This window comes from Panthera uncia (assembly GCF_023721935.1).
Source record: "Panthera uncia isolate 11264 chromosome E2 unlocalized genomic scaffold, Puncia_PCG_1.0 HiC_scaffold_20, whole genome shotgun sequence".
Taxonomy (NCBI): Eukaryota; Metazoa; Chordata; class Mammalia; order Carnivora; family Felidae; genus Panthera; species Panthera uncia.
In genome coordinates, this window is record NW_026057589.1 from 13586358 (window position 1) to 13610418 (window position 24061).

Here is a 24061-nt window from a genome sequence, read left to right on the forward strand (position 1 = left end):
TCTGCATGCAGACCAGCTCATGTAAACATGTTTTTCCTCGCGGACTTGAGTTATTTCTGAAAGCGATCACTTTGGAATGTCAAGAATAAATACTTGAGCACAGGGACCTGGATAATGGACGTGGAAAATCATGAGCAAGTGTCCTATTTTCCCCACAGCCTTAACTCCAAACGGCTGTGGAGCAGCCAGGACACGGGCAGTGAGAGATGCCCTTGACACAGTCCAAGCGTGTAAATGTTTGACACAGGATTGAAAGATGTGTCTGTCATTACGAACATCAGCTGCTGCTTTGGGCCGTTCACCCTCCGCGAGTGTGGGCGTCACACGGCTCTCCGGCAGAGCGGGCGTTGCCTCCACCTCACAAACGAGGATGTGAGGCCATGCAGAGCTGGGATTTGAACACAGGCTGTCACGCTGCTAAGCCCATACCTGTTAACTCGTTTTTGAGCGCAGGATTTCAGATTAAAAAAGAAAAAAAAAAAAAAAAGGCCTAAGCCGAAGCTACCTGTTAATACGTAAGCAGTGTGGTCCATTTTTAAATGGAATCACTTCTGCATGTGAGGAGATCAACATCTGACTGCAGTGAGGCCTCCCTGACACACCAGCCTCTACGATTACTTCTCATTTCACTTCTCCGCCAAGTACCACGAGCACGTTCCGCTGAGCCAGAGCAGCACGTTGAACACCGGCCGAGACACGCGGCGGCCAAAGCTACTGGCTTCACGTGGAGCACACCAGGCTCGGGCCCAGATGCTGTATTTCAGGCCAGGCTCCAGAGCCGCAGCCTCAGTCTGTTTAGTCTCCTTTTGGGATGCGTTAAAGGGCGGGCACGTTCAGAGAGAAGAGAAGTGAGTCCAAAGAGATGCTTTGCCCCTGCCCGTCTGCGGTCCCTGGTTATGGAGACTGGCGGAAACCAACCCATGGGAGTCATCAAAAAGTACTGGGAGAAAAGGAAAAGACAGTGGTCTTGGACCACTTGCTGCCATTATCCTTCACTGAATGATAGAAATCACAGTCTGTATTTCCTGGAACTTCCTTGTCAACTTCTGGAGACACCAGGCTTCTAGGTGTTTCTCTGATGTAGAGATGACGTTTTGTGGAAACTCACGAAGCTGCCTTTGAGCCTGTAACAGAAGGAGGTTCGCCACCACTGGATCTCCCTCACCAGAGCTGCCACCAAGAATCAAACTGTAAGGCAATTGTGGGACAGCGCTACTCAGTCATTGAATCCAGCAAGGAATAACTGCAAAACATTATCGAAATCTATAAGGGGTCAGAAAAGTTTTGTGTTTTCTATTTATTGGTTGGTGGTTTTTAGGTATGAACTATTTCCCCTTCAGCCTAGAGGGTCCCTCGGTACTCAGACTAGTGGCCAAATATTCTGGGGATGCAATTATAACAAGGCTGCCTAAACGAAGACATGCTCAGTCTCAAATAAGAGGTTGGGCTACGCATCCTTGCTGCTTCCTAACGAGCACGGACAACTTTCCTGCAGCAAGAAAGGGTTCCCATCCCATCTACTCCTCCCCGAGACTTCTTCTTCCCTTCCATCTTGCTGGCGATTTTAGGAATCTCTCGTCTGTGCAACTGTCAGCTGATGACACACGAGGCTGACATGGGGCTGAACTTTCCAGGGGAGGGGAGGGCACTTTGGCACGAAAGCCCCTTAAGCCTCCTGCGCTGCCGCAGTCCCACTCTGACGGGCTTACATCTGGATACTTTTCTGTGCAAGGATCGGTACCTGTGGGAGGCCAAGGGCCCGCACTTCTCTTAGGTCTTCTCAATGCCCCATCAGTAGAAAATGCCCCCTTCCCCACAGATTTCATAAGCAGGGATTGAGGGAAGAGAGACACAACAAGACAGACAATTATCACATGATGAGCACCGGGATGCTCCTCTGAACATACCAAGAAGGCGTTCATGGGATCATAGGAAAGAGGACGGGGAGGAAAGGACCGGGGGAGGGGGAGGCATTGGTGCGAATAGCACTGAATGACAACCAATATTGCCAGCTTGCGACTGTACCACCAGTGTTACTGCTACAACCGGAGGCGACATCAATGCCAATAAATGGGTTAAATGTAAAAACAGCCCAAGAATAAGCCACCAACTGCTTCGCAGCAACCCCACCAACAATGCATAATCAGCAGAGTGGGCAGTGAGTCAAAATGAGTTCCTATTTCAATAGCAGCAGGAGCAGAGACTTCTGGAAAATCAGTGGAAATTCCACAGTCGGGTTGGCTGGGACAGGCTTTTGGAGGAAAGGTGGCCACGTTGGCGGCTCCGCCTCCAAGTTGTCGGCAGCAGTGGCACCTGAGAATCAGGGCTCCTGATTTCAACTGGTTTTGATATGAAAAGGCTAAAGGACTGTTCCCCTAAATATTTTGTAGACCCAGTGAAATTTACACAAAAGCCACAAGGCTGCCCTACACAGCCTGAGGCCACCTTGGCACTACTGAAACATGGAGGGGGTGGGAGAGGAAGACAGAAGAGGGGGATGGCCAATAGGAATGAGTAAGAAGGAAAGAAAAGGAAGAGAGATGTCCACAGCAGAGGTTTTGTCGCAATGCAAAATACTGATGGTAAGGAAAAAATTTGTTCCAGAGAGTTCCCGAAGGATTAAAAACTAGCTTATGCATCATGCCAATGAAGCAGGTGAGCACTTCCCTCTTTGAACTAGACTAAGACGATAAAAACAGAGAGACAAAATGGTGGAAGCCTCTTATATCTTCCTCTGCTTCACCCCATGCCAAAGGTAGGCTTTTGAAAGCTCCAGGAAATTATACAAATACTCCAAATGAAATCAGGTGAGCTAAAGGCTTACAGATGGGGTTCTTTCCAAGAAACCCAGTGTTTGGCTTCATTTTCAAAGAAGTCCATTCACAATCCTTAATGATACCAGTACTCATCCATTTGAAACTGGATGAAAAAAAGAGGAAGCCCTCGGCACTTGACTCCCAAGAGTGAAAAATTTATTGTGCTGGTCCTGAAAACCAGCCAGCCTGTCATTCAGGTTCCTCAAAGCCAGGCAGGTGGCATTTTATTCTTGGGCCTTTGGGCAGACAGGATTAGTCAAGGAGAGCATTTGCACAGCGCACAGTACCGGGAAGTCGTTAATTGCTTGTATGGACCAACGTCGCCGGGCAGAGCGAGGAGACATCTGTGCGTGAAAACGTTACACCCAGGAGGAGGGAAGAAAAACACCAAGAAAATTAAAAGGGAAAAATATAGAATAAAATGAAAGCTTCCCACATATTTGATGGATTAAAAGGTACCACAATATACTGCAAAATCAGGTTTGCATGACTAAAAATCTGAACCTAACCACAGCAATATTTGGAGAATCCCTCACCTCCCTCCAGACCCACTGCACTCCAAACCCAGCTTCAATGTCATAATTCTTTGGTTCCAAACACATTTCAAGATATTCAGGAGGCTGGCATCAATACAGCTCTGACAAGGTCAAGGTTTATAGTACTCTCATGAGGATTAAGATCGTAGGGCAAGCAGAGAAATAGGTAGAGGGTCTACTCTCCCCACCAAGAGCATACATTTGTGCGAGAAGATTCTCATTCCTAAAAATGAAGAAGTTCGTTGGTAGACTAACACCAAATTGTTTCTGATGTGTGGTTGGGGTGGGTGGGGCCAATGGGGGAAATTGGAAGCCTTGACCTTGGGGTTGCAGGACTATTTTTGGAGTGATACCATGGGGAGGCAAGAGCCCATGAGAAATGAAGGGAATGAGGGAGCAAAGCTGAAAAGCTGCTGTCCCGGGGGCACGTGCTAACAACATGCGCATCAGTGTGAAACTGGGGCTGAAAAGCACTGTTTATGGGAAATCAGAAATTATCCTATTAACTTCAAGACCTCCTCAGTTATTTACACTAGAGCTATTTTAGTAACATAAACTGAAGCATGGGTGGAGGTTGCAAAATGTAAAAATGTTTATAGGCCAATGCCTAATGTTTATCCCAAGTTCTAGGTCTTCTGAATGGCCCTAGGAATAAACAATATTTCACCAACTATTGATAGGTGGTCCAGTTACCAAATGAACGTTACATTCTCTCTGGACTTTCTAACTTCCTATGAAATTTGATAGTTGTTGCTGGGTTTTTTTTAGGTCTCTCACATTTTAAAATATTTAGGAGAGAACCTTGGAATTTCATCTGGAGAACATTTGGGTGAATATGATAATATGACCTAAGTAGGGCAGGTTAAAAACACACCAAAAAACAAGAGAAACGAACAGAAAATCCCCAAAGACTCCATAAAGATTCTTATAATCTCCAAAATACTCTATAATTCCTACACTGCTATACTTTAACATGGTCATATTTTTTTCCTTTATTCTTACTCATTTATAGACCTCAGGGGTAGAGATCTAAAAGAGAATAAAAATATGTAGGAGAAAAATTGGGGCTGAAAATAAAGACTTCAGCACAGAGAAATTTAGTGATCTGGAATCATTTCGAGAACAAAAGTAATAAAAGTGGTATTATTTGACATGTCAAACTAGATACCTGAGGATAAGAAAATACTCCTTGAGGGATAAAACCATATTGACCTCTAACAGGAAGGAAGATGGCCTATATAAGATATCATGGCCGGGTTGCCGTATTTCATTTCCCTAACTCCCCCACCCCGCCCTCTGCCCCGTGTAAATGGGATGAACGTGAACAAGGTTTAAGGAGAGATGAATTTATTTCAGATTCATCACAAAATGACTCACTCACTTAACTACTTTATACAGCTGAACCACATGAAACTTTTTTTTGAGATTAAAAATGGTCAAATATCAGTAATTTCATAGGATGTCACCTAATGACTACTATCTATCTGTCACCCACTGAAATGTGCCTCCCTCCCCCAGGGCTTCTAGAGTTCTTATAATGTTCTACTTCTTGGCCTGGGTGTTGTTAGTTCACTGAGTTACTGCTAATGACTTGTGAACTGTTCTGTACGTATATTATACAGAAATACAAAAGTTTCAAATAAAATTATAATAAAAGTGTCTGCTCCTTTTATGTGGTCACTATCTCAAATAAAACTTAAAGACCATTTGCTATACTAGGTCATCCTAAGGGACTATAAGAGCCCATTTTCTGTGGAGAAGCTATACACCGGGAATCATCCCAAAATGAAGGATCACAGTCCTCACCCTCCTCCCCAGCAGATCCTACCTGATACAAGGGAATTATCTATGTGCCTTTGGTCCCTCTTTGTGATTGTGGTATTTATAGTAAAAGAGGCCAGACCGTGAAAAACATGGGCGTAAGGCTTTACAAATGTTTTTGCATTAGGAGAGGCCCCATGGCGGAAATGGAGTTATTTTGACTAGACGTGGCCTTTTTGCACTATCAGGGTCAAAAGTGCTAGTCAACCTACTTTCCCAATCCAAACCCAAGCATGAGTAACACATGACATGATTCAAAGGAGGACTGAGAACTCTCTTGGACTAAGAGATCTCCTCAAATGGGCCCTCACACTCAAGAAAATTCCCCCATTTACCCAACCATGAGTCTGTTTGGCTATTATGTCAATAAAATGCCCTAGTTCTGACCATCTAGCCAGCTGACTGCTAGCTTGCTTGGAGGGAGTGGGGGGTGAAATCCTAAAAATTTTGAATGTAAAAGACTTATGGGGATATATGTGTTCTGAGACAGTCAGCAACGGCCAGAGGGGCACAGTTCCATCAGAGATGTGAAGAAGGGGACTACGGAAAGGCAACAAAAATATCACTGTCCCCATTCAAATGAGTGGTTTTGTCCAAGGTCGGTCCTATCTCAAGCATCAGCTCCTGCCGCTCGCTCATTTCAGTCACATACAAACTCTAAGACTAAACAAAGTCAGAGGTGGACAACTATCAGTGTGAACCAAGGTTAGACAATACAATGCAATCGAGGTGAAGACACCTCTAACACTTGCTGGAAATTGGGTTTTTATTTAAAATAATTCTATTTTTTAAAAAACACATTTCAATTAGAGTCAATCCATCATTTAGCCGGGGACAACAAAGAATTCCTAAGGACCGAGCTCTGCTTAAAACATCATTTCAGTTAAAAGCCAGTTTAAACCAGCCTCTCAATCTGACAACACAGGAAGAGTTCTTAGAAGCATTCCTACGCTCTGCCAACATTCTCTACACTGTCGTCACCAAAGGCTTCTGCTTCTGACAGCTTAATAGCTACATTAGGAATGATGAGTTCCTTAAGAACTCAGGAACACAGGACAGGCTCAGGTGATTTTGTATAAACTGACCATTCAGATGGGCATTTCAGTGGAGATTTAGTAAAAGCCTAAGATCTCTTAGAGATCAACTTTAACTTTTCACCACTATGAACTTCTAAATATATCGAGATCCCAAGCCTTCAGAAGCATCCCTAAATTTGTTGACAAACATCAGAATATGAAGGAAGATCTGTAGCTAAATTATGCTACCTGAAACAAGGGGAATCAAGCTTCGTAAATGGGGGTAACAAGGATAAGGTTAAATGGGGAGCGAAGAATATGGATTCTAAGAACCAACCCATCCCTCCACACACACAATTCACAGTAGTTAAAACCAACTGAAAGGAACGAAGCAAAGGTCTTTCTTGAACCAACTAATTTTGAAAGAGACTATAGGGGCATCGCTAACTTAGCTGCTGTGCAGAGTAGGCAGAGAGACAAAGAACGAAAATCTAGAAGGAATGAGAATCAGAGGCCATGCCTCTCCTGCTTACCCGCTCCTTGTAGTAGAAGGAGCTGATGGAGACCTGCTCTTTCTCACTTCGAGTGGGGCTCCCACTGTATAAACGAAGGTTCCCAGGGGCCTCTGTGCGGATCTTCATTGGCGCAATCAAGCCAGTATGATAAGCAGACAAGGCTGACAGAGACCTGTAGTTGAAAACAGAATTATCCATACTGGCTTCAGTCTTTCCTTATTTCCAAATACTGTTGCTCCTAAGCACATGATGAAACCAAGAGGAAAAGATGGGTAAAAAGGGAAAAAAAGGAAACTCAACAAAAAGAACAAAACACGACTTTTGTCTGCAAAAGCAGAGAATACTTCTAAGACTGTATACATAGAAAATCAAAGGAATCTACAAACTATGAGAATGAACAAGTGAATTTAGATACAAGGCCAATCTATAAAAATCTGCATTTCTATACATTAGAAACAAACATTTAGAAATATCTTAAAATTTTCATTTACGATAGCATCAAATACCTAGAAATGAACTTAATTTAAAAATGTGCGTTGAAAACACAAAATATTGCTGAGAAATCAGAGAAGTATCATGTTAGTGGATGAGAAGTTTCCATATTACTGTCAAGATGTCAGTTTTCTCCAAACTGATCCGTAGAGTTGACACATTTCCAATCAAAATATGAAGAGAATTTTTGTGTAGAAACCAATTAGCCATGTCATGTTTTTATAGGAATGCAAAAGACCTAGCCAATAGCCAACATGATCCTGAGTAAGAGTAATAAAACTGGAGGACTTACTAGCAGATTTGAAGACTTACAATATAAAAGCTACATTAAGAGTATAGTGTTGGCATAAATTATGGAAAGAGCCTAAATGTCCATCAACTGATGAATGGATAAAGAAATTGTGGTTTATATACACAATGGAATCCTACGTGGCAATGAGAAAAAATGAAATATGGCCTTTTGTAGCAACGTGGATGGAACTGGAGAGTGTGATGCTAAGTGAAATAAGCCATACAGAGAAAGACAGATACCATATGGTTTCACTCTTATGTGGATCCTGAGAAACGTAACAGAAACCCAAGGGGGAGGGGAAGGGAAAAAAAAAAAAAAAAAGAGGTTAGAGTGGGAGAGAGCCAAAGCATAAGAGACTCTTAAAAACTGAGAACAAACTGAGGGTTGATGGGGGGTGGGAGGGAGGGCAGGGTGGGTGATGGTATTGAGGAGGGCACCTTTTGGGATGAGCACTGGGTGTTGTATGGAAACCAATTTGACAGTAAATTTCATATATTAAAAAAATAAATTAAAAAAAAAAGAAAAAAAAAAAGAGTATAGTGTTGGCATAAAGAGAAACCAATAGAGCAAAGGAAAAAAGTAGACTCTAGAAATAGATCCACAACCATATTCAATTGATTTTCAACAATGGTATCAATGCAATTTTTTTTTTAATCAATGCAAATTCAATGAGGAAAGTCAAAATTTTTCCATGAATGGTGCTGGAACAATAACTATATAGCTCTACTGAAAAAAGCAAACTTTGACCCCTACCTCACATCATACACACAAAAAATTAATTTGAGATTGACTACAGACGTTAAAGAAGGACTCTAAAACTATAAACTTTTAAAAGAGAAGAATATTTTTGTAACCTTGGGTTAGGCAAAGATTTTTTTTCTAGAACACAAAAGCACTAAACATAAAATTTTTAAAGTGATAGATTGGATTTTATCAAAATTAAAAACTTGTATTTATCAAAAATCATTATGGAGAAAGACAAACCACAGATTAAGAGAAAATCTATCTGGACTTCCAGCAAACGATTTAGAACCAGAATAAAGAACTGACACAAATAAATAATAAGAAACCTAGTCCTAAAGAAATGGGCAAAATACTTGAACAGGCACATCACAAAAGAATATACCCAAATGATCAATGAGCACACAAAAGCAGCCCAACATCACCAGTCATCACCACAATGAGATACCACATACCCATCACAATGACTAAAGTTGAAAAGATTGAAAATATCAAATTTTGGAAAGAATGTGGAGCAACTATAATTCTGAAACGTTGCCGGTAAGAGTGTTAAATGACACAACCACTGGGGACAGACTTTTTGGCAATGCTAAAAAAAAAAAAAAAAAAAAAAAAAATCAAACATACACCTAACCTATGACCCAGGGATTCTGCCCCTTGGGTAGAGAAGTTAATATACATGTCCATAAAAAGACTTCTGTGTGTAGGCCTACTCATGATAGCCCCAAACTAGAAATAATTCAAATATCCCTCAAGAAGAGAATGATAAATTGTATTATTTTCATACAATGGAACCATCGATATATGCAACTCTGTGGATCAATTTCAAAAACATAAGAGACTCTTAAATATGGAGAACAAACAGAGGGTTACTGGAGGGGTTGTGGGAGCGGGGAATGGGCAAGGGGCATTAAGGAATCTACTCCTGAAATCACTACTGCACTATATGCCAACTAATTTGGATGTTCCACTATATGCTAACTAATTTGCATGTTCCACTATACGCTAACTTGGATGTAAATTTCAAAAATAAAATTAAAAACAAAAAACAAAAAAACATTAAGTTAGCAAAACAGGTGAGACACAAAACAGCACATGCTGCCTGATGTGCTACTTAGACGAAGCTCAAGCTCAGGCAAAACCACAACTACAATGATGGAAGTCGGAAGACTGGTTTCCTCCGGGTGTAAACAGAGAAAACTCCTGTTCCCTATGTTGATCTGGGTGTTGGTCATCAAGGTATACACTTCACATCTGTGTACTGTAAATGAGACCTCACTGAAACACTGTTAGTGTGCAAACCGTTCTAATAGGAACATTCTTCCCTCTTATCCAAAGTCCAGATACACATATTCTTGTTTCCCTTTGAGAGCAGGTGCTTGTTTTCTACTCCAACCTTTCGAAAATGGAACCCAAGTAATACATGGGGTCTCTGACACTTAACTCCCCAGGCCTGTGCACTCAAGGTCTCATCTGCTCAGGTGACTGCAGAGATTGGCAGACTCCCGGGACAGCAGTGGTGCCTCCTCATGCACTCGGTTCAATCTTCTTTCTTTCCTGGAAGTATGCTAATTATATTTCATCCAATACATCCAGGTGTTCGCAATGGGAGGACTTTCATGTTATCCTAGACACCGCACTGCAGGGGCAGAAGTCCCTCGTACGCACCTTATAATTTTTAAGTTTAAAAAACCAGTGGTATGGGGGAGGTTGTGCATGTGTGGGGACGGGTGTATATGAGGACCCTCTGTACCCTCCACCCAATTTTACTACATACTTAAAACTGCTCTAAAACATGAAGTTTATTAATTAAGAAAAAAAAAAAAAACCTTTATGATGTGATCCAGCAATTCTGCTCATAGGTATATATTGGAGAAAAATGAAAAGCTGTGTCCACACAAAAACTTGTACATGAATGCACAAAACACCATTATTTGTAATAGCCAAAAAATGCAAATAACACCAATGTTCACAGACTGATAAAGAAATAAATAAAATGTGGCATATGTATATGACAGAATATTATCTGGCAATAAAAACAAAGTCCTGGGGCGCCTGGGTGGCTCAATCGGTTGAGTATCTGACTCTTGATTTTGGCTCAGGGCATGATCTCACGGTTTGTGAGATTAAGCCCCCCGTTGGGCTCTGAGCTGAGTGTGGAAGCCTGCTTAAGATTCTCTCTCTCTCTTTCTCTCCCTCCCTTTGTGCCTCTCCTCTGCTCACACGTTTCTCTCTCTCTAAAATAAAGTTAAAAAAACAAAAAAAGAACTACTGACCATGCTACAATATGTATGAGCCGTGAAAACATTACACTAAGCAAGGGGCGCCTGGGTGGTTCAGTCAGTTGAGCATCTGACGTTAGCTCATGTCATGATCTCATGGTTCGCGAGTTTGAGCCCTGCGTCGGGCTCTGTGCTGACAGCTCAGAGCCTAGAGCCTGCTTTGAGTTCTGGATCTCCCTCTCTCTCTGCCATCCCTTGCTCACACTCTGTCTCTCCCTCAGTCTGAAAAATAAATAAACATTTTTTAAAAGTTAAAAAAAACATTACACTAAGTGAAAGAAGCCAGTCACAAAGGGCCACATAATTATATGATTCTTTTTCTATAAAATGCCCAGAATAGGCAAAATGATTGACAGAAAGTACATCAGTGTTTGCCCAGTACTGGAAGAAAGGGGGACTTGGGAGTGTTGACACCTAGGGGATGCAGTTTCTTTTGAGGGTAATTAAAAATGTTCTAGAATTGACTATAGTGATGGCTGCACATGATCTGTGAATACACAACAAGCCACTGAATTATATACTTTAAATGGGTCAACTGTATACTATGTGAATTATATTTGAGTAAAACAGTGAAAACTTAAACAAACAGTAGTAATGGGAAACACAGAGCCACACGCCAGGCTGTATTCTAAATGCTTCCCAGGGATTAACTCATCGATTCTTCCCAGCAACCCAAGTATGTAGGTGCCACTACCATCCCCAACTTATTGGTGAGGAAACTCAAGGATGGTTTAGATAACTTGCCTAAGGTCACAGAACAGCGGGGCCAAGACTTGGACCCGGTGGTTTGGCTCCAGAGTCCACATTCCCATTTGCTACCTTAGATCGCCTCTTAAAAACAAAACAAAGCAAACAAAAAACGGACACACAGAAAAATAATGGAGATCAGACAGGAAGCATGTTAAACTGCTAACGATGACTCCCCATGGAAAAGAACAGCTTTCAAATCTTAATTGAAAACTTCCATAATGTTGGAGTTTTTCCAACCACTGAATGTAGTTTATAAAAATTTCACATGTTTTGGTAATGTTAGAAGTGGGATACTAATGTTGTGGAACTAGAGATGACCTTTTTTTTGTTATGTTTCTATCATTATTTAATGTTCAAATAATACTTTAGCAACAGGAGAAAAGAATTTGCCTTGTGTTGACAACAACTTGTATCAAACTTCTTCTAGTGGTTTGGTGGTAACCTGACAGTACAAATCTCAGCTGAGTAGCAATTTAATGAACCTGATCTTTTCCAATGAATCTTCTAATGGGTATTTACTGAAGAACTAACACACACTGTCCCAAGACCAACGCAGTGATAAACCCCGGATGTCTGCCCACTTATGGCTCTGTGAGTGCAGCTTACACCTGCATCTCCCAGGCTCACCTCGGAGTAGGTTCTGTCGGAGACACTGCTCGATGCATCGTCATAGGCCGCGTGAAATACACCAGATAGCCTGACAAAGGAGACACCACATGGGCACATCAAGGTCAACGAGTTGCACGCGGGAAATCCGAAGGCAACACCGGTCAGTCCTCACTACAGCCACACTTTAACAAGGACAAAGGTCAGAATCTCTAGGATCCAGGAAGGATGGGATGTGTTTGGGGTAGAAAAAAGCTTCTCAGGTACTTTCTACTTCTTTGCTAGGGGACCTTTCCTACGTTGAGAATCAGGGATCGTCAGAATGAAAAAATTAAAACTGCAATTCTGTTGAGTATTCTCAGGATATGTCCACAGAAGCCAATTCAGCATCATACCATTTAACACTCTCGCAATCTTTTGAGTTACCAGGAAACAACGACAAATTTTCTGATTTGTCTGAGATTTCTTTATAGACTATAGGACAGTCTCAGCTTCTCACTCTCACAATCTACAGTCAGAGAACCAAAAGAAAGACAAACCTGCTCCACAGAACCTGGCCCCCGAGGTCCTAGGGAAGGGAATGTTGGCATCTTGGTATGACCCATAGGCAGTGGTCACCCGGGCAAACGTTGGTAAAGGCGGAGTGACGGAGTTTGGGAGTGCAAAGGGGTTGCTGGAAGTGCTGTCTTCTTGGTTCTGAAATTTAAAAATTAACAGACTAGGGGCACCTGGGTGGCTCAGTCGTTTAAGCGTCTGACTCTTGGTTCCGGCTCAGGTCATGATCTCACACTTGGGGAGTTCAAGTCCCACATCAGAGTGTGGAGACTGCTTGGGATTCTCTCTCTCCCCCTCACTCTCTGCCTCTCTCTCTCTCTCAAAATAAATAAATAAACTTAAAAAAAATTTTAACATACTAAAAACCACAGGCTGTCTTAAAGCTGACTTACAAAATGAGGATACATTAGTTTGGGGAGGAAGAAACGAAACAAAACACCAAAGCACGAGTCGGTACAAGAATCCCACCACAAAAGACTCAAGGCAGGAGACGAGCTGGCGCAGGCAGGGCTCCAAACAACTCTGGTTGCGCTTCACTTTTTGCAGGGAAGTGTCTTTCAGGATCTAGAAAAGGCACGAAACACAGTCAAGAATAGCAACCTTCTCTCTCCTGATTCACTTTTATTCTTCAAAGCAGTGGGAGGCCGTGAAGACGCAGGGAGACTGGAGCACAGCCGTGCCTCAGGCTTCCAGTGCAGCAACCTACTTTCCACCTGCTCTAGAGGCGCGGAGAGCAGATGCGTTTCTGTGCCCTCTTCGAGAAGCCCGTTCCTCAGCCAGGGTGTGCACACACATCTTTACTGTGAATTCCCCTCCTGCCCTGTCCTAGCTTGACCCCTATCCCCCCCAGGAAAATCTCAGTACCTTAGAAGTAACGCTCAATACAAGCCCGGGGGAGAAGATTTCAATCCAGTGGAAATTACTATAATTTTTTTCTTCTTTAAAAACATAAATCCAAACATTTTAAGGCACATACTGGAGACCTAAAGTGACATACACATACTGAAGACAGGCATGTAAATTGGCTGTCCTGTAACGAAGTCATTACCCATGTGGGGCTACGGGGCATGGGAAGTGAGGAGAGTCTGAAACGAGAAGTTCTGGAAGCATATAATTCATACCAAGTGTCGAAGACTTATTAGTACAAGAATGCAAAGTGTCTCAACAATTGTTATATGGATTGCATGTTGATATAACACTTGGCACATACTGGGTTAAGTCAAAATAGTACTGAAATTAATTTACCTGCTACTTTCCATTTTTTTTAGTGTGATTACTAGAAAATTTTAAATTATGTGTAGTCTACATTCTATTTCTGTCAGACAGTACTCATTTAGACTTTTAGAGATACTTCCTACTCCTATCATTTGTATACCAATAGGAAGATCTATCTTTTTTTTGTATGTGCAAATAAGACAATGAAATATTCAAATTCCGAGTACAGAAAAACAAAAACAAAAAAACCAGACTCTTAACTAGAGAGAACAAATAGATGGTTACCAGAGGGGAGGTAGGTGGGAGATGAGTGAAATAGGTGATGGGGATTAAGACCACACTTAACGCGATGAGTGGTGCTGAGTGATGTATAGAATTGTTGAATCATTGTATTGTACACCTAAAAGTACTGTAACGCTGTATGTTAATTATACTTGGATTCAAAAAATTCCAAGCACAAAATGTACCTCTACCACAAAACCAAAGTAACGTCTGAGAGATCTTTACGCCACCTGAAAAATTTCTTGGCTACGTATCTTATCCCAAGAAGACGGGCCAAGTGTGTATAATACAAACTAGGCCAAAGCGAACAGCATTTGGGTCAACTTGGTTGGTCAGGACTTTTCAGTTACTTCACACAGGCTGCTGCTCACAGTGAAAAAGGTGTAGCCTCCCCAGCTCGTGGGGCTGTTTAAATGGGGGTTCTGCCTGATTAGCTCTGTATGAACTGACAGAGCAAGTTCCTGAGCCAGCAGCTAAGAGCAGACGCCATGCCGGTCGGCCCTGTTTCGGGCACCGCCATGCCTCCAGACGCCTCACGTGTTCAACGAGCCAGCCTCGCTCTGGGATGACACCATTTCCTCTCATGGAATGAACTTTTTTAGTGACCTCACATTTTGTTTTCTGATTATAAAGTATCTCTTAGCTTCAGAATACATCTTGCCTACTGTTTCCAGATAAATGAAAATGTACTGCAGGGCTCTTAACCCGGGATTGATTCACAGCTTTAATGAGATCTATGAGCAGATGAGAGGCAATTATGGAACCGCATCCTATTCACGCACAGAGTTTCTGAAATTATATACCACAGTTGCGCAAATTTTTCTGTGTCGGTTTCATGAGATGTTCAAAGGGGCTCCACGACCCAAAAAGGCTGAGGACCACCTCCACTGTTTGCTACACACAGTGAACAGCAAGGGCTAACCCGGTGGCGCGGAAGGACAGATGACTTTCAAATCTTCTCTATCGGACTTTTCACTCGACCTTACTACTCAACTCAGACACGGACGCCCGTGGACAGAGGTTTCCTCTTAAGACACCTGAGGAGAATTTGTGAACACAGACCCCCACCTTCAGCAGCTTGGCTTTCATCGTGGACGTGATGGTGGTGGGGTTGATAAACTGGAACGAGGGGGCAGCGTTGTTGGGATACTGCGCGGGGAACTTGACCAGCATCTTGACGCGGTGGCTGCTGCAGTGCACAGACACCGTGCAGCTCCTGTCCGCCGCATCCATCTGCAGGGGACAAAGGGACAACCGCTTGGGAGGTAGGCCACCATTCGTTTTCAGACGCCAATGAATTTAAACAAGCTAAGTGCAAGCTCAAGGTTCCCGGTAACTGGGTGGAGGGGGGCATTCCCCAAAGACAAGTGAATCTGGAAGATTCAGACAACTTGTGTTCAAGACAGATGTTTCATTTTTAGCACTGATTTAATAAGTGCAAAGTATTTTGACGTAAAAAAGCTTCAACCTAAAGCTGTGAGGTAGACTGGAACTTGTTATATTTATTTTGAGACGAGAAAAGAAAGCAGGAAGAATGGAAATACCTGACTCAAGTTCAAAAGAACTCCTGGGAAAATCCATAGAGACAGAAAGTTGATTAGTTGGCGCCAGAGGCTGGGGGGAGAAGGCAATGAGAAGTGACTGCTAATGGATATGGGATTTTTTTAGGGACGATGACAATGCTTTGGAATTAAGGGTGATGGTTGCATAACTCTGTGACTGAGGTTTACAACCACCAAACTGTAAACTTTAGAAGGGTAAACTTTATGGCATGTGAATTTTATCTCAATACTTTTAAAAAAGCACTCCTGGAAAAGGAATCAAGATCTCCTTCTAAAAAGAGACTCACTTGGCTATCCACACTCTTCTCAACTGTTCTCAACAAAGGGGGTATGATCTGAATCGATACAGATAGCCAATTAATCAGAGGATTCTTTCTCTCTCTTGATTTCTTGTGTGGCCAACCAGAGAAGGCAGCTGGAGTAGAGCAAAAAACAGGAACACAGGTGGGAAATCTGGGGACAGATTTCAAATATTCTCTCTTCCACCAAATAGCTGCTGACTTCCGACAAGTCATTGCATCTCTTAGTGTGTGTTTCCTCTTCTGTTAAGTGGGGATAAAAGCACGTGTTGCAGAGTTGTTTCATTTATTTTTTTGTTTATTTATTTTTGAGACAGAGAGTGAGCACAAGGGGGCAGGGGCAGAGAGAGAGGGGGAACAGAGGATCCCAAGCGGGCTCTATGCTGACAGCAGAGAGCCCCGTGCGGGACTTGTACTTCCGAACCGCGAGATCATGACCGGAACTGAAGTCAGACACTTAACTGACTGAGCCACCCAGGTGCCCCTGCAGAGTTGTTGTTGTTGTTGTTTTGTTTTTTTTTTTTTTAATTTTTTTAATGTTTATTTATTTTTGAGAGAGAGACAGAACTCAAGCAGGGAAGAGGCAGAGAGAGAGGACGACACAGAATCCAAAGAGGCTCCAAGCTCTGAGCTGTCAGCACAGAGCCAGCCTGATGCAGAGCTCCAACTCACCAGCCTCGAGACCATGACCTGAGCTGAAGTCGGACGCTCAACCGACTGAGCCACCAGGCGCCCCCCTGCAGAGTTGTTTTAAAGGCCAAAGGAGGTAAGTATGTACACACAGGTACATATCCACGCCTACCGTTTGTTGAATCTGGGCAAAAGAGAAACGAATCAAGCTTCAAAACTCCTTCACAGGGGCGCCTGGGCGGCTCAGTCGGTTAAGTGTCCAACTCCCGATTTTGGCTCAGGTCATGATCTCACAGCTCATGACACAGAGTCCTGCATTGGGCTCTGTGCTCACATCACAGAGCCCGCTTGGGATTCTCTCTCCCTCACTCTCTGCCCTTACCCCGCCCCTGTGCTCACGTGCACTGTGTCTCTCCCTCTCTCTCAAAATAATTAAATAAACATTAAAAAAAACCAAAAAACCTTCTTCACAGACTCAGTTCTCTGAAGGAAAGCATTTCATTACCCGCCCAAAATGAAAAGAGTAAATCTTTCCACATGTTAGACGAACAGAGAGGTTTGGTGACCTCACTAGGAGCTGAAGTCATTAAGGAAATGACCAGCTAGCTCTAAGGGCAGGTAGTACAGCAGAGCACAAAGAACCTTGGGGAGGCAGGCGTGGCTGCCAAACTCAGCTCTGCCATTAACTATTGCAGGAACCTTTGCCAACTCACGGAGCCTTCCTGGATCTAAGGATCTTCACACATGGGAAAATGAAGTGTTGGAGCATCTAAGAGGATTTCAGGACACGTGAACACCAGTTTATTCCTTGGTCCAGCTTATGAGAAAAGAGTATGGTAAGAATATAATTTACATTGGAAGACTTCTATTTCCTTAGAAAGTCTAGAAAATAAAAAAGCAAGCAGAGAGGTACACCTGTTAGAGCAGCGGAGCTATCTGTAGCCACCATCCTGGCTCAAACAGTCCCCACTCCCACAAAGTGCCATCTGCAAGCATGAGCCAATCATTAGACTACCGAGTACCTCCACGTTGACATTCCGGATCTGCACGTTGATCAGGGAGAACTCCTGCTGCAGAGTCTGAGGCAGTCCCAGCTGATCGGACTTCTTCTCTTCCAGGATACTGCTTGGGGGGTCTTCCTTTAAGACTAGCAGGAGAGAGAGGGTCTCCAGTTGTTGGCAAATGTTTTTTGAAAATGAGTCAGAGAGCAGTTCTGGGGTACCTGCCAGAACTGAAATGCACAGAGGGGCACCTCACCTAAAACATCAGTTTAACCAATTACCTTCTTCCTCCCCGTGGCTCGAGTTGTGCTGGTGATCCGTATCTTGAGTGTGAAGGGTCTTCTCTGGTTCCGGCAGAAGAGAAATGCTCTCAATGAACTCATCAACACCATCTAATATGTCATTTGCACAAAGCTGCAACAAAGGGTAAAAGATCTAGGTCTCCGGAAGTCAGTGGAAATGTTCCTCGAGTCTGGTTCTGACTTAAAAATGGGACTCAGGAAGGCTAAAAGACGTCAGCCCAAAACTGAGACAATCAAAATAGGTTTTACCCACCACCAGCTCCCCCTGGTTAAATACACAGGAGAATAGGCTCTATTATCTACATGGAAATTTTTCATCCTGTTCATCCTTTATGCAAGCCTCAGAAAACAATACTTTAAATTCCAAGCCTTTGTGGAGTTATTCAGCTAACCCAAGACCAAAAATGAATAAATGGTACTTTCTGGAGAAAATATATTTGAAAGGCAGTAAGGTGATGATACTTGACCAAAATGCTCAAGAGTGACTTCTTACTAAGCAATGTTGCACATTTTTTTAAATTTTATTTATTTGTTTGTTTATTTTTAAGTAACCTCTACATCCAATGTGGGGCTTGAACTCACAAACCTAAGAGCAGGAGTTGCGTGTTCTCATTCCCAGGTTTCGGCACCAAAAAAACCCCCAAAACACAATAAACCAAAAACCCAACTCCACGGTGTTGTAAATTTCAGCCAGCATTTTCCATCCACCCTATACGGAGCACTGTGGGGGAAGCAATACAAGGGAGGTGTGGCTCCTGCCTTTAAGGAGCGTGGCCACTGAACGAAAGAACCACACTGAGGCGGGAACACAGCAAGGGGCCGTGGCAGCAGGTCATACCAGGTGCCACCGTGGTTCGTGGAAGAAACAGAACTTGTGGGGCAAACCTTGAAAAAGGCTTCAGAGAATAGGTACCACTGATGGATGTAAAGGGCTCTGAACACTGCAGAGTGTAAGGTTCGACTTCTTAGCTCATTTAGAAGAAGAGAAAGAAATTAAGCCCACAGGCCATTTGCTCAGTAGGCTATCTACAGTCTCCTACCGGGACAGGAGAAAAGACAGGAGAAAAGGCATTCGGAGGCTTTTCACGCTTAGAAGTGCCAGATACGAAAGTTGGCTCTTGGAGACCACAGAGCCTCAGTGTGGCCTATACAAGCCACTCAGCCAACCATCAAGTATTATTAAATGTCTGTCATGTACCCTCTAACTTCCACAACTACTAACCCTTGGTTTTGTTTTGTTTTGTTTTAAGGTTTCCAGCATACCCGGTTACACTCCTCCACAACGGCGCTGAATACATACCCTCTGCATCTGGGAATCCACCCGCCACATTCTCAAGGTCTGATCCCGTGACCACGTGACCAGTTGGTAGTCCTTGGACCCTAGAAATCACCAAATAAGAATCCTGGAATGTTTGGAGGGTGGGGTGGGGGGTGCGGATTCAACATCAACTTTGCTACAAGTTGCAGGGGAGCGAGATTCCTCCCTTCGTTTGGCCATCCATCCATTCAATAAATACTTACTGACCAACGCCTATATGCCAGGCACCATTCTAGATACTAGGGCAACGGCGCGAATGCAACAACCTCTGTCTTTACAGAGCTCACAATCCAGTGCCGGCAACAGACAAACAGATAAATATGCGATAAAACGTCTGGGAGTGATAGTGCTCTTGCAAAAAAGGATAAGACAACTGCCGGCAGAGCTATTTTTAGACAGGGCTCCCTGAGGAAGTCGCATTTGAGCAGCAACTTAAATGAAGCGAAATAATAACTGGCAGGTGAGCAGGTGAAAAGGGATGCTGGGACTTAACGTCACACTGAACTTTCGCCTCCACAAATGTTCCTCCTTTTACACGCTCCAGAGGAGCTGAGCATGAATATGATTTTTTGAAATGAATTGCTTTAAAAGCATAATGACACCTTACTGTTTGAAAAGAATTTTTTGGCAAACAGATGCATCTCTTCATAAAATGGATAATCGATCTTGAATGTTCTTAATGGCCTGAGTTATACTTTCACATATTAGGTCTGGTCAAAGGGAAATTATTCTAAAAAGGTTTAGAGAGCTTTATGAAAGATCAGGGCATTTCAGAGTAATTAGGTCCTATCTAGAATCGCCTTTATGGCCATCCTTAGAGAGCCGAGAATTTAGAAGACTTTAGAATTTTAATTTCATCCAATTCCCTCATTTTACAGATGGGAAAATGGAGGCACCAGAGAACACACTCTGTCCGAGCTAACAGGGTGGGTGAGGGGCAAAAATTCCTTCTCTGTGTCACTGCCTTCAGTTGGGCCTCCGCTCCTCAACGAGTCAGCATTTCCCTGTGCGTGCCCCACAGGACACAGCTCTTCTGAATAACTGCCTGCCAGGAGTCCCCTCGTACAGACTCCTGCTCGTGTCAGCCACTGTCTGTCTCCACATCTGGCTTCTCTTCATACCCCTGACTGAAGAGAAGTTATGCCTGATTCCATTCTAAACCCAACTCCTCCAGCAGTGCCTTCACCCCCATTCCCTCCTACCCCCACAGGGCCCTTGCTTTCCCACGCCCTCCCTTTCTTGCACCTTCTCCTCGCCCTCAAAGACAGGGCAGCAGCTCTAACATCAACTCAGTCTGCTCCTTGTCTTTGAAGGCAATTTCTTTCACGAATCCAGTCCCTACTGCCTCTGTTCACATTGCCTTGTAGTCTGGCTTCTATCCTCAATCCGCTTTTGGAACTCCTCTCTTAATGATCATATGGCCTCCTATTTGTACCATTAAGCGCTTTTCTCTTATTCTGCACATCCATCCTTCAGCAACACCTACAACCAGCGACTGCCGCTTCCTTCATGAAGCATCTTCTTCCCCTGGCTACAACACCCTGATTCTCTTCCTACCTCTCTAAGGGCCCCTGCACCGCAGTGAAAACCAAAATTAAACCAGTAAAAACTGACTAGGAAGACATGGCAGTAAAAATAAAATGGGCAGCCTGAAGTTGAAAAAGAAGTGAAATACAGGAATACATGCAGGATGATTAGACTTATAAAAGGTTCGACAAGTTTCGACACTGAAACTATTTCAAGGGATGCACTAATGGGTGGCAAAACTCTAAAAAAATAATCATTCTCATGAGTGTTAGGAGAGCGTATCCTTCTGGGGAAGGGAGGGCACTGTGATCGAGAAGTTTCTGGGGTTCTAGCAATGTTCTCTTTCTAGACCCTGGTGGTAGTTATGTACATTTTCACTTCATAATTTGTAAGAATGTACACATTTCATGCAATTTTCTAGACAGATGATATACTTTACAATAAAAAGGAATTTGAAAAAAAAAGCACCTGTAACCGGTACTCAAAAATCTCGTTACTGACTAGACGGTCCCAACATACACAATTCACCCTGCCGGCTTACAGACAACACAGATAGCTGAAAATGGGTTGCTAAAACCTTTTCATTCCAATCCAAAACTACAGGCCAACCTCTCCCTGCCAAACCATGAGGAAACTACATCTTCTATTTACGATGGCGAAATGCAAGAGAGGAAGTTGAGAGCCAAAGTCATGCATGCAAATTAATGGGATAAAAACCAAGCAGCCTCATGTTTCTAGAAGCAGGGAGATTTGGGAAATAAAGATGGGAAAATTCAGGGGCTGATCAAAAGAGTCCCTTCAAAAACTATCCTGGAAGAGGCTTGCGAAGTCACAAACAAGCCGGGATAAGAGGACTGCTCTGATCTCAGGATTACCAGAGACCTTTCCCGGGACTCTGGACAGTCCACACCACTCCACTGCCTGGTTTTCCGTCTATCATATGGAAAGACCTTGAAATCCACTTCCGTTGCATAAAACCTTTAGAGATCACGACAGTAAGGTCTCAAGAAAAGAGAGGCTGCAACTAAATTTGCACACTGAGCTGGTGGAGAAGCGGAGGCCGAGGGCTTGTGATTCCCATTACACTTGACCTTGCATTAGTGAGGGCTGGCTAGATGGAGCTTCAAGAACCATCCCTGAAACTCAGTGGCCTAAAGCAAGGACATCTTGCTCCCTCTACACCCCCACCTCATCCTTGCTGCCGACGGGCACAGCTCCAGCTGGAGTCTTGCCAGCTGCTGTGGCAGAAACAAAGAGAGCGTGTTAATTGCACAATGGCTGTTAATGCTTCAGCCCAGAAGAGACGGCATCTCTTTGTTCACGTTTCACGACCAAAGCAAGACGTTTGGCCAAACCCATCTTCAGGGAGGTGGGAGATAAAACACCACCATGTGCCGTGAAGAGAACTAGGGTTATTTGGTGGGCAGCGCTGATGACGGCCTCAGGTCTCCTTCCTCAACAGAGTGGAAAGGGGCGAATGCCAGACTTCTGAGGGTTCTGACCCCAGAGTTTTTCAGCCCCAGAGATGATCCCACAGGAAGTCTATCAATCTCTTCCGGATCTCTTCCACACAGGTGAGAGATGACACTGAACATAAGAGAAGAGGAGGAAACCTGGGAGAGAAACCACAGCTGCACACCCCCTTACCCATCTACCGTGAAAGGTGGCGACCCCCCTGACTCTCTCGTTTCTAAAGCCCAGCCCTGAGGTGCCCGTGCTGGGCCACACGGCCAACCCTGACTGGAGATGCCGTGGACCACGGCTCAGGAGGAAATCAGGCTCCCCCTCACCCTCCTTCTGTCTTCTCCACTGGAACTCCAGCACCACATCATCGTGCCCCACAAAGGTATGCACTGGCGTGTTCAAGTCAAAGACGTTCCACAAGAGAAGACTATTTTCCCTCCGCAGCTGGGGAACCATCACAGTCACCAGTCCATTGCTGAAAGGCTACGGCAGGAAAGGGAAAAGAAGGTGATTATTCCAGGGAGACGCCGCTGAATCTTGAATTACCCAAGTTGGGATGCTTTCCTAACGAAAATAAGTTACACGATGGGGGGATCCCAACCACTCGGGGGAGATTTTTTTCCAATACCGTAAGTTATCCATCACATCTACTTTCCTTCTGCATTTATTTTACTTTTTCTTCGCGTAGAAAGGACCACAGCTGGTAAAAAATAAAGCTAAGCCAAATCCTTGGAGAACTTTAAATTCTGAAACAAGCAAATGGCTGTGACCGCTGCGTACCATGAAACACTGTGTCGCATCCTGGCGCTTCCCGAGAACGACTGTGCAAGACACCCTGGGGAAAACCCCAGAGCGGCAAGCAGAATTCTTGCCATGTGGACACACACCGGAAGCACGCATCCACATCAGGCAGCACCTCCCTGGCCCCAAAACTGCAGCTCTTCAGAGGAAAACCCTCCAGTTTCAGGACTGACATGTTTTACTTATCGACACCTCATCTGCTAGGGAGCTGAGGGGCCCATTTGGTAGCTAACCGGCCTCTGTTCTTTAAGGAATAAACCACAATCATCTAAAAGCACATTTATCTTCACTTGCCCTCCTGGCAGCACTCCTGGACTTCTCTGTTTATTTTTTACAGTAAACATATTAATCCAGAGAAGTATTTCAATGCCTAAGAACAATGTCTGATTTCTTGACAAGCACTCCTAGATGCAAAAGCCACTTAATCCCTAAATTATCTTCTATGCTCCACAGAGTCTTGGGGTGACAGCCTAATGCAGAAATGCAGCTTTATTCACCTCTGTGCTCCCTTTCAAGTTGACACTGAGGACAAGAGATTGTATCTGATCAGCAGCTATCAATGCGGCAATGGGAAAAATTGTGGGAAGGCTGATAACAGCCTGCCCCCCCCCCATCTGTAGCATTTTATGGTTTACAAAGCATTTTAACACACAATTTATCAAAAGGAAAGTCATATTGTGCATGTGCTAAATGCCACTGAATTGAACATCTTACAATGGTAAATTTTATCACAATAATAAAAAGGAAGACCTAGTAAAAATTATTATTCATGTTCTACAGAGGAGGAAACTATTGCTCAAAAGCATCCAGTAGCCTGCCCAAGGCCACACAAACATTAAATGGCTCATTGCAACATTATTCACAACAGCCCAGATACGGAAACAACCTAAGTGTCCATCAATGGATGAAAAGATAAAGAAGACGTGTTAGATATATTCTACGGAATGCTATTCAGCCAGGAGAAAGAAGGAAATCTGCCATCTGCCACAACATGGGTGGACTTGAGGGCACTACGCTAAGTGAAATAAGTCCGAGAAAGACAAATACTGGGTGAGGTCACTTACATGTGGACTCTAAGACGGCTGAATTCACAGAAACAGAGAGCAGGATGGTGTTTGCCAAGGGCTGATGGGTGGGGGAAACGGGGACCATGCTGGTCAAATTTCCAGTCGAAACTTCTAGTTAGAAGACGAGTAAGTTTTGGATCTAATATACAGCATGGTGACGGGAGTGAACAA

General features: G+C 43.6%; 1 protein-coding gene across 2 annotated transcripts in view; it reads right to left on the bottom strand.

Moving 5' to 3' along the window:
• Positions 1 to 24061, bottom strand: part of WDR59 (WD repeat domain 59) — an 85536-nt gene that overhangs the window by 18103 nt on the left and 43372 nt on the right. For both annotated transcript variants that reach the window (XM_049622618.1, XM_049622617.1), the window contains exons 10-18: positions 22349 to 22505; positions 19014 to 19093; positions 17693 to 17825; positions 17433 to 17557; positions 14988 to 15152; positions 12891 to 12986; positions 12407 to 12563; positions 11889 to 11958; positions 6723 to 6876 (exon numbers count right to left, since the gene is read on the bottom strand). In XM_049622618.1, coding sequence (XP_049478575.1) covers positions 6723 to 6876; positions 11889 to 11958; positions 12407 to 12563; positions 12891 to 12986; positions 14988 to 15152; positions 17433 to 17557; positions 17693 to 17825; positions 19014 to 19093; positions 22349 to 22505 — 1137 coding nt within the window. The remainder of the gene's footprint in view (positions 1 to 6722; positions 6877 to 11888; positions 11959 to 12406; positions 12564 to 12890; positions 12987 to 14987; positions 15153 to 17432; positions 17558 to 17692; positions 17826 to 19013; positions 19094 to 22348; positions 22506 to 24061) is intronic.